Source organism: Adelges cooleyi, unplaced genomic scaffold (assembly GCF_023614345.1).
Source record: "Adelges cooleyi isolate 19-005CV unplaced genomic scaffold, UGA_ACOO_1.1 ACOO_flye_CR_arks_rails_tigmint_CR_PRNA_532, whole genome shotgun sequence".
In the NCBI taxonomy this organism is placed as follows: domain Eukaryota; kingdom Metazoa; phylum Arthropoda; class Insecta; order Hemiptera; family Adelgidae; genus Adelges; species Adelges cooleyi.
In genome coordinates, this window is record NW_026096222.1 from 23419 (window position 1) to 35250 (window position 11832).

The 11832-nt window shown below is 30.2% G+C and overlaps 1 protein-coding gene and 1 pseudogene across 1 annotated transcript; one reads left to right on the top strand and one right to left on the bottom strand.

Annotated features, from left to right (window-relative positions):
- Positions 1-887: 887 nt before the first annotated feature.
- Positions 888-3545, top strand: LOC126842513 (uncharacterized). The gene is made up of 7 exons (XM_050579525.1): positions 888-1130; positions 1511-1601; positions 2040-2119; positions 2248-2425; positions 2493-2545; positions 3294-3401; positions 3534-3545. The coding sequence occupies exons 1-7, from the start codon at positions 1074-1076 to the stop codon at positions 3543-3545; spliced, it is 579 nt and encodes a 192-aa protein (XP_050435482.1). The 5' UTR covers positions 888-1073.
- Positions 3546-4594: 1049 nt separating this feature from the next.
- LOC126842514 (tyrosine-protein kinase transmembrane receptor Ror-like) lies at positions 4595-11580 on the bottom strand (annotated as a pseudogene).
- Between the last annotated feature and the right edge of the window lie 252 nt (positions 11581-11832).

The following is an 11832-nucleotide window of genomic DNA, read 5'->3' on the forward strand; positions in this document are numbered from 1 at the left end:
ATTGCAATGTATTCAAATTAAAGCTTCGAAAATTAAAGTTAACCATTTGGATAGCGCGTTCAATCTTTAAGTTGTATTTCCTCAAAACTTTATTTTTTGAGTGTGGCAGTCTTGTTTTAAGACATGATCTGAGCGCACGGCAATGAGCCATGCCAAGTTCCAGCAATGCCAGTGTATCTTTACACGAACCCGGTACAAATCACCCAGTTTTTCTAACCCGCATATCTCTGTTTCCTCTTAGGATAAGCTTTTGAAATTTTAAACATAAATTCAGCTCGATTAGCTTAGGATTCTGTAAAAAATAGAGCTCTTCATTTTAAGCCTTTTAAAAAGGGGAAAGTTCTTAAAGTTTTCATTTTTGTTACAACTTCCCGTACAGGTAGAAACGTGAAATTTGGCACCAAGGCAGGTCTTTAATTGTAACTAAAGGGAAAAATCTGAACGTTGCAATTTTCTCAAAATTAATGCCGCTCCAGGGAGTGCAATTCTAAATGCATGAAATGACGCACCTAAATATTACTTGATTGGATTGGCGCGGTAAAGTTTTAAGTTAAAAGATAAACGTAAATATATGTACGTATTTTTTTTTATATATTTAAGTATTTTTCATCGACAAAGGCATAAACAAGTTCAAGGACAAAGTCAGCTAGGAGTCGTTTGGTTTGTCTTTTTCTATGTGCACTAATATTGAGTGTAAAAAGCCAGCACAATGGGTTCGGGGCGCGCATTTTTTTCTATTTTTTGAACAACTGTTATGCGAATTTAAGGTAAATAGACGCAAAAAAAAAATTTTACTAACCGTGTGTGGTTTATACACTTTGCCTTTTTATGTATATATATTACACCGGCGCATTTCATACAACGACAATTCAAAATATAAAATAAAACCTAATACATTATCGTTGTAAATATCTTGCAAATTCTCATTAACGTGTATACCTTAGCAGCAAATATACATTGTGTGTGCAGCAAATAACAAAGGTTTATTAATTCTGTTACTGTTAATTCGTTATTTTGACTTCAACCCCAATAGTCGTTCTATTCTACACGTACTTGATTGAATTTAAACTATTATGCATTTTAAGAGTGCCGTTATTCTTTGTGCCGTGAATTTCATTTCATCAGTTTGGGTAAGATACTTATTTCTCTAAAATAATTGTAGATATATTTATACTTATACAAGCTAACTTTTATAATATATCTCGGTCACTTAAGCGTTAAAACCTCACGCCCATAAGTTTTCAAAAGGTAACATGTGGAATTGACATTTTAATTTGACAAATATTTGCAAAAAATCATGACTGGTTAATAACCAGTTTTCAACAATGACTTATTAAGTACTTAAAAATTTAGTACGGTATGAAGGGTGGATTGGAATTTTAGTTTTATATGCGAGAGTTATTCAATAAATTTAATAATTTCAATAGTTTTCGCAGAAAATGAGTGTCTTACGGTAAAGGGATCACCCGGTACTAAGTTTTAAGCTCTAAGTCATTACATTTTATTTCAGAGCATTGGACTAAATAAGGACCAAATAGAAATATGCATTCGTGTGAACGACAATAGCAATCCTGGTACCTTTACTAGGAATATCACAGACGGTATGAAACAAGATTTTTGAATTAAAAATCTTGCATGAATTTTTTAACACGAACATTGTAACATATTATTTAAATAGCTGTTTCATTGTTTTAATCTATAGACAATTAACATTGCGTTATTGCTTTAATAGGTTTAGGCTTGGCTAATCATATACTATTAAACCAATAGATATTATTTACCATTAATTTGGTTGTAAAATAATGATGAAATAAAGTGTAAGAGATAGGGTTACTTTAAAAAAAAATATTCAAGTCAAGTTAGAAATTTAACATATATAGTACTCGATTAAGTAACTACTTAATCGGTCTAAATAGTTACATTTGTTAAGCATAAATCATTGAATTTAATGTATATAAAAATCTCAAACTTGTCAAGCTTTGTTGACACCTATTGTATTTGTTATTAATAACTAATTGCATACTATTTATTTTATATAGAGGGCTACTATAATTTGGCTATTAAGAAAGCATTTTTGGAGTTAGCGTATACAGATAAGAAAGAACTTGACAGCTTCGGGGTATTTTATTTAAAATAACAAGTTTTATAATACTAATTTTACCTAAAACATATCAGCTATTAACAAATATCAAAAAATTGTAAATAAATTATTGCAAAATATTCGTGTATGTTTAATATTGTGCTTAGGTTCCAATGCTGACGACTATTGAAGTAGAGTTTTACCTCAATAAGTTCAATGAACACCTCCAACTTAACGGGCAAAATAGATACCTTACAGAAGGACAACTATCAGTTTTATTTAACCAGTTACACCTTACAGAAGGAGAGAAGGCAATGGTCGAACAATTAGCAGAAGGAAAAAGAGGTTGTATTAAATTTAGGTCGAGGAAGTGGTTTACTTCAAGTTAACAGTCTTCATTTTTTTATTTTAGGTAAAGTCCACTCAGCGGCATTCTTGTCAATCATGTTAGAAATTCTACCGGAAGTAAGTAATTAACTGTGCAAGGAAAAAAAACAGTATCTCTTGAGACATTAAATAGAAACCATACATAAATTGGAATACCCGAATAGATATTTTAAAATGAGGATTTTCAAAAAGATGCTATTATTTGATATTTTTGAAAATTGGCCATAAATATGTTTCTGGATAAAACTAATGAATGCAAAATTCATGTTTTTGCAAAAGCAAAATTTAAAGAATCATTATAAAATAGAACTTAACAAATCGTTAAAAACTGTACACATACTTAAAATTTAAAGAATGAGTTGACATTTGTGTACGGCTAGCTTATATTATAGGGCAATGGTCTAAACGAAGCACAGATAGAAGAGTTCATTATGTTGTATAGATTTCACGATGTTAAAACCGGTCGTATCGATCCTTTGAAAATTCAAAACGTCTTGAACAAGTTTCATATGGCTATTGAGCCGCTCGAACAGTCAATGCTATTTAAATCTGACCGTAAGATAAACATAAAAATATATTCACGTTAGATAGGTACGTTCTAATTTTGTATACAATATATTATGATATTGAAACTTGAACAGGACCCTTTGCTAAAGTGTTGATGGAGTTGATGATTGTTACGGCAGAACGTTTTAGGACAGATAACGAAAACGTAATATACAATTTACTTTTTGTCAATTTAAAATGTCGTTTGCTGTCTTGCGTTACTTCCTGTTTTTCAATTATTCGATACAGTGTACTTTATTTTGGTTTGACGACATTTCAGGACGAGATAGTGTTAAGTACAAAAGAGATCAGGTCAATGATATCTGCATTCATAGAACGTGACCTGGACAAAGACGGTATTCTATCTGAAAACGAAGCGAAAAAGTTCGTGAGAGAATTTATGGCTAAAAATCCGCAAATTCCAACATTACATTTTAATTGTAAATTCACAAGTTGATACATTAACGCGTTAATAACGATTGCTGGTCCTCAATTAAACAATTTTTATTTTGCTTTTTAGATAATGACATAAACGTTGCGAAGTACTTAATGTTCCAGATACATGCAAAAAAAGTTGAATATTCCAAAAAATAAATATTTGAAAGATTGAAATGTTTGAATTTTTTTAATTAAGTATAATTGATAAAATATTTTTAATTTATCTATTAATTATAATATTTAAAGCGTTGCGTTTGATTTATAGTATACAAAAACTAATTTATAATTATTATTTTAATTTTTTTTGTCACGGAATATATTGTTAAAATAGTAATATCATGATTAAACGATTCCATAGCTAAATGTAATTATTTTTAATTAAATAAATAACTTGTTATAATTTATATAACACTATTTTTTCATGTATTCAATCGAAATAAAAATTCAAAATTATTTTTTTTCCTCTGGCATTAGTGAAAATACATTTTAAAATTATTATTAATGAAGCTAATTTGTGTGCGTCTTATTATGTTGTATATTAAAATACTACAAATATTTAATAGTAAAAAATATTTTCATCATATTTGATTGAACAGTTTTACGACGGTCAAAACCAAGAAAATATGATTTTTACTTTTTCTTAAAAAGGGCGCAAGTGTTAATCAGATTTTGTTACAATACTTAATGCCTAACAATGAATCTATGGATTTTTAATACCTTTAATACGGATTTAAAACTTGTTAACAAACAGAAAATGATAGCATGACTACTATGTTGAACACAAATCCTTTAAATACGATTATACCTACCTTTCAAAAAAACTTTATAGAAAATAAAAAAACTGATAAAAACTGTCTATTGTAGCTAGTTTTAATCTTAAATATTTTAAGATGGTTTAACTAAAATATCATCTGCATTAATATTGTATATGCTACTCATCACTGGATGTATATGAAATAAAATAGAACCAAATATTTCTTAAAAACGTTTTACAATTTAAAACTATAATATTATGTACTTAAAAATAAATTGTTTTTAATTACAAACTAAAAAATAATTGTACGTAGATTTTTACCAAATATATAGGTAATAAAATTAAAAAAACAATTGACATGGACACGCAACGGTGGATAAAATAATGTTTCATGAAAAGTCAAATACGAGATACACGATGAGTAAGGACTTAGCAAAATCAGAGAACCTCAACCGTTCCTTAGGGTCACGCTTCCAGCAGCCGTTCATCAGTATACAAATAACAGGCGGACAGTTCAGCGGGATCTCCAGCAACACACCGTCGTGTATTAATTTTAAAACCTGCAAGACAGAACAGTAATACATAACTGATATTGTCGTTCATAATGATGTCTTATTGTTTCAAGCGCGATAACTTTATTTGAAAAATTTTTGAAATTAACGAAAAATCAAATATCTGTTGTTAATCTATAGCCTGGATTAGTTTGATAGCGTGAAATAAAAAAAAATCAACTTAGAGGCATTTAAATTTTTATTTAGGAGGAGGTACAGGCTACAGTTAGAGGGCGCTATGGTTATGATTCACAAATATTCTAAAACGAATAAATTATCATTTATGTTTCCTATAGGTTATAAATATTTGTATATTGCGTTAGTAAAAAGACAATGATTATCATATTGTCACTACTTCCTCATTGGAATATCCGTAGTACGGCTGTTTTCCTAAAGAATATATTTCCCATAATACAATGCCAAACGACCACATGTCTGATTTCAATGTAAATTTGCCAAAAATGACGCTTTCCGGGGACGTCTATCTCACTGGAAACAATCTTGAATTTTTGACCTATGAATAAAAAAGCTTTGGTGTTAAAAAAAATTTTGTGAGAAGAATCAAAATTTCGTCTTTTTCACGTTTGACGTTATCTGAATGAAGATCACAAAAGATCCTCTGATCTACGTAAAAGAGCACATATACACGGTCTTCAGAAGTTCATAACCCACTTGATTTTTTAATGATATACTAAAATTATAAATAAATGACCAAATGGAGTCTTTTTGCTTTTATAAAAAAGAATACCTTGTTGAAAATGATGAGTAGTCGATAACCATTTTTGAGTCATTGCTCTTAAGGTTATTACAGTTTAAATTTTAAGTTGAGGTGTGGAGTGGGGTTGAGTAATGAGCGCAGGTATAAATAATATTTTCGTTTTAAATATATGCATTTTTGCTGTGCAATCCTTTAGTTTTATCTGGTCTCGTTCTTGACGCAGAAAAAACAAATCGCTCAAGATTTTTAAAGTGTTTTATTTTTAATTCTACCAACCTATGTAATATGTTTTTTGTTAAGTATAATAAGTAAATGATTTAATAATAACAATTTGAAAGAACGTAGCTTGAATGGCTTGGTGCCACTTTGTATCCTGTCCTCAATATAAAGCATAACTGTTATGTGCACTTATGACATTTATGTACTTTGCCATCCCAATTAAAATTAACGGTAGAAATTATTTTAATTTTTAAAACTTTTATAGCTAAAATTAAGCGCTTTGAAGTAAACAAATAATAGAAACCTTAACACAGCGGCGATGACCACTGTAGGTAATCTGTTAGTCAGTTATTAATTTAACGTTTATCCGCGTTTACCATCTGCCGCCGTTCCGCACATTAACCTATTTTTATTTAAAAAACTTTTTTCAACAGTTTACATAAAACCGTTCTTAGTACACTCTGTCCGATTTGTTGTTTATATTTTCATTTAACCCCCCTTTATTACCGTCTGAAAATAATAATAAATCCATAAAAAAATAATTTTTAAACTATAATATAGCAATGAATTAAAATTATTTGGTTACATTTAGATTTATTATTATTTTAGATGATGTGATAAATTCACAGCACTGACCATTATGTTATGTGATTCTATTAAGGACGATAAGTTATCAAGCAATCAGTTTGCTTATTTTTGAAAATTTTAATTATAAATTACCATGTATCAAATTTAGTATACAGTTATATAAAATTGTTAGCATTTATGTACGGTTTTATTGAACAGATAATAATTTGCAGACAACCACTGAGTGTGCTCTTTTAGGCTAAGAAATAACGTGTGCTCTTTTCGACTGCACCGGCGTTACACAAATAGTAATTACTTTATAGTAGTCGCAGGTGTATAAGTCTCTACTCATTCCGAAATCAGCAAGTTTTATCGTCAGGTTATTCCCCACCAGGCAATTCCTGCATGCTAAATCTCTATGCACAAATCTCTGGCTGGCTAAATACTTCATACCAGCTGCTATTTGCAACGTGTTTTCTTATATGTTCAAAATTAAAATAATTTACTAAAAATCTACCTATTGTTAGATATGTCTGTACTTGAGACAAACTACAGTGAAAAAACCTATGTTAAACACCCTGTATCTACCTACCTATATGAGACATAACTTCACATATATCCAACCTGAGTTCTAATGCGCTTACCTTGTCTAAGATGGGCAAGTTCGAAAAGTAAATAGTGAACTGTTCACTGTTGTAACGCAACACTGCCGTTAAGTCACCGTATGCCATGTACTCGAACACCATCCAGGGAGAGGATTTGTCTTCTAAAACATAAAGATAAGTGTAACTAATTCTAAAATTACATTTGAACAATTTTGAAAACTATTAATCAAATTCAAAGTAATCTTTCGATTCGTTTGAAAAGTTCTACAAACATTGAATTCAACTGATATGTTTTGGTCAAGACTAGGTAGAGTCATCCACATAATTTTTGATGAGTGTATAATATAATATAGTTATTATAAAACCGCCATTTTCTTAGCTTCGCAGGCAACCAACAGAGAGATTGACAGTGTTATATATTTTGTTAGTTATCATCTAAATATAGCTACATGAATGAAAAATTGTAATACCTTGAGGACAAACTCCGATTAAAGCAAGAATGTTTTGGTGCCTGAAGTACGTCATAATCTCTACTTCCCGCACGAAATCTTCTTTGGCTTTTGCGTTAGCATGATCTTTCAGTACTTTTATTGCCACGGTCTCCACTTTGCCATCCGTATGCCTTAACGTACCCGTAGTCCACACAAAAACATTCAATAAAAACTAAAAATCTATAATATTATGTAACCCATTGATCTAGTTTGAACCGCTATAATAGTTTGGGTTATATAATAAATGTTAAATAAGGTCATACGGATAAGCAATATATTAGCTCATTAAGACATAATTTAAAAAATTCGCCTAAAATAATACCTATTTTTAGTTAACATTTTTCAATTAATTGTCAAGTATAAAATACTATGTTAAATATGAAACTATTCTACTCATAGTAAGACAGACAGCTTTGTGGCGCTCTCTCTTAGTTCAATTTTGCAACTACCAAATCATTTAGACATATTAGTTATTGATAGAGAGCGCCACAAGACTGTCCGAAAAGCAACTGTATAGTACTTTGTGGCCGCTTTTTTATTACTTGTTTGGCAACCATAATATCCATACATTATAATATATACCTATATATTGTAGACATCCTCGACCTAAACTGTCCAACGTACCTTTATTGACATTGCCGAAACAGCCCTGGCCTATTTTCTCCATGGATGATATGCAGTCTTTGCTTAAATACGGTAACAAATTTGTATCCCTTAACGTGTTGAAGTCAGCAGAATCTGACACGTACAGTGAATTCATAGCTTAACAGTCATCTTGTATCATTCCTTCTATCAATATCTTTTTTTTTGCAACACGTCCGTTTCGTCCTCCAGCCACAACACATGGCTAACAAAATGACAATTGCTGTAATGGTCGCCACCACGGCTGCTAACAAAATAATTGGATTTATGGTCATTAAGGAGCCAAGCACGTCCAAGTCCAACGGCTTCATCTGAAATAACGGTAATAAGTAGTAATAATATTTTTATCGTTGTCTGACAACTATGAAGTTATTTAACGATTCAGTCGAGGAACTTTTTTTTTTAAAACAAACGTATGACAAAAATAAAATAAGACAATAAGATTTTTGATTTTTAAAAATTCCAGTAAGTGTAATAATTAAAATTAAAAAAATCGAGACTCGGTCACTTTAAGACCTTAGCGTGAATAGGGAAAAAATAATATTCTACCATTAACATTAAAAAAAAAACTGTAATTTGTCTTAGCTTAAGATAATATAATTCATACCTATTCGGTATAATGATTTAAATTTGATATTTTTTTTAATTCCTCTTAAACTATAAGAGATAAAACGTTTTTTCTATGTTCATTAGAAAGAGTCTGTCAAAAATATTCAAAAATTGAAGTTTTTTACAATTAAAAATAAATTCAATTTTATCGATTAACGGATTTTGTTTAGGGCCTTACTAAAATCACCTTTGCATGTAGAAGTGCAATTAAGAGTTCCAAAACTTAAGCTGATATTATTCATTCACTACAGAACTCTAAAGTTGTAAATCATAAATAAGTAAATAAATAATTGTAACATATTTTAATTAAAAATATTAACTACCCAACAATTAAAAATCAATTAAGTCTACATGCCGTTTACATGGTAAACTAGTGGTTTTTTTCAAACTTAGGATAAGTTGTTATTTTAAATTGTGTTTTTATAAAAAATGCTAGCAAAGCGGGGTTGTGGCATGGGTATAGAGTTTATTGAGATCAGGAAGCCTCAGATTTTCAGAAATTATTACAACTGATAGTAAAGAAAATTACTTCCACACAAATTAAAAACAAATCATTGTAAAAACAATATTATCTTCTCAGGTACCCATCGAAGCTAAAATACTTACTGGGAAAACCTAACCTAACCGTCTTGTGGACATATACAAATATAAGTGTTATTTTGCAGCTGGTTGCAGGCCGCTTCCGTTCCACAAGGCTTCATCTCGACGCACGATCCAACTAGTGTATATTATTACCATTATAAATTACACCTTATTCATATTGTTAACACGTCTTCACTTAAGCTAGTTTACTATTTTTATTTATACATTTATTTCGTATATCAATACTGTGTATAGTTTGTGAAGCACTGTAACGTTTCACTATAGCGTCTCTAAGAAATAACACAAATAGTATTTTATGAAACAAGTTTTTAAATAATAACTTAAACAATTAATTCAATTTTATAGTACATTTATTTTCTTTAAAATAATAGTTCATATAATATATTATACTTTTTTTCAAAACAAAACCAGATTATTTGTTTTTAATATAGCTATAATTGCTTTTTAATAGTGCACTAATTAAAGTTCTAAATAGTTATATAGCTTAAACAGTTGAGTATAAAAAATTGTGTTTTACATTTTTGTCTTCAGAACATTAAACGCTAACAGAATATTTCGAAAAATATAGAAGTTTCCGTTTAAATTTCAAAAGTTGATAGTGTGCATGCGCAAACCACTTTAGGTAAATTTCTGTATTTAGGCTTAAAGTATGCATAACGTTACACCTGATAATATTCAAAAGTAAAAATTAAAAAAAAATCAAAAGGGGCCCTGAAAATCAAGGGGTTCTAAACTTTTTAAACACCTTTTATATATACAGGGTGGTCCACATATCGTGAACCACTCAATATCTCATAGATTTTAAAAGGAAATCTACATTTTTTTTTTAGATATTGTTTTTATACAATGTGATGTCAATTTTTCATAATTTGTTTTGTTTTTACCCAGCCCAACTTATTTTTCTTTGATATCAACTTTTGAAACATAAATGGCAACGTATATGTTTTATTAACTTTTTAAACTGAGAATAATGTATTAAAAATGTTGACTGGTCGATAACCAGTTTCGATTTCGACCAGCTTTAAATTTCTGAAATTTTTATCATAAAATCAGAGTCTTAAATCAAATCTTTTCGTCTAATAACGGGAGTGGGCCGAGATTTATTGCTATTTTTTTTTTAATGATGAAAATTTTCCCGGGTGGTCACCAATCCTGGATCAAACAGCAACGGACACAGCTTAACCTCAGATGCCGCGTGACAGGTGAGGTCTCCACTGCGCCCACACTACGCCCCCTTATGTCAGGCCGATGACCGCGTGAATTGACTTAGAATGCCCCATATGTATCTATGCTAGGGTGGTATTTATTATTAATATTAAATATTCAAAAAATGTTATATAGGTGGCTTGTATAAATTGAAAATTAATTGTATTGTTATTTATCTACATTCTCGTTTGTACCAGCACCAATTCCCGACAATTCTTCATAGTTGAACATTTTTTTTGCAGTTTATTAGCCGTTGTAATAAAGTAATTATTAGAAAATAATTAAGAGCAATGTTAATCCAATACAAATCTTGAGGCGTGTGCGGCACCTGTTATTCTTAAGTGAAAAATCTGAAAAAATTAGGGCATTTTTTGCTATTTCAAACCTATTTCTATACTTCGCTCATCAAAATTAACGACCACCCTAATCTATATGTGGGGCCTTTTGAGTCAAACCACACGGTCATCGGCCTGACCTCCTCAAATTGTTTTGAAATTTTTTTTTTAAACTTCTTTTGGTCAAATATAAGACTTTTTTTTTTTTGAAATTTTTATCACAAATTTTTGCCCCAAATCTAGAGGTTTTTAAAGCTGTTATTTTAAAAAAAAATCGATTTCGACCAGTTTTAAGTTTCTGAAATTTTTATCATAAAATCAGAGTCTTAAATCAAATCTTTTCGTCTTATAACGGAAGTGGGCCGAAATTTATTTCTATTTTTTTTTTAATAATGAAAATTTTCCCGGGTGGTCACCCATCCTGGATTAAACAGTAACGGATACAGCTTAACCTGAGATACCGCGTGGCACACTGCGTCCACACTATGCCTCTATATTTTTTAAAAATTAACATAAGAAACCTCTATTTTTGTGGCAAAAATTTGTGATAAAAATTTCCAACAAATACGGGTATTATATTAGACCAAAAGAAGTTTAAAAAAGAAATTTCAAAATAATTTGAGGAGGTCAGACTGATGACCGCGTGGTTTGACACAGAATGCCCCAAATGTATATATATTAATTAATGAACCTTGGGGCAACAACAAGACATGCCCTTTTTTAAAAAATGTATGGACTATAAAACGTTTTGAAAAAAAAAAAATTAACAAAAAGGACATGTCTTGTTGTTGCTCTGCAATTAATATAAGTTTGTCTTACCTCTACTCATTCTATCGCCGTGAAACTTTGGGAAACTGTTGAGTACACTCCCGTTAGAGTTTAAGGAGTAACGCCAAATGACGTGCGCATGACTCACGGTTAGGTTAGGTTAGGTTAGGGCTCAAATAGGGGAATCACGTCCAACATAATATCTATGTTTCTTATCAATCGCGTTTCCTGTTTAAAGTCAGTTGCCGACAAGTGAACATTTTCAAAAAGTTGTTATTTAAAAAAAAATACTTAAAATGTTCGCTACCGTTAA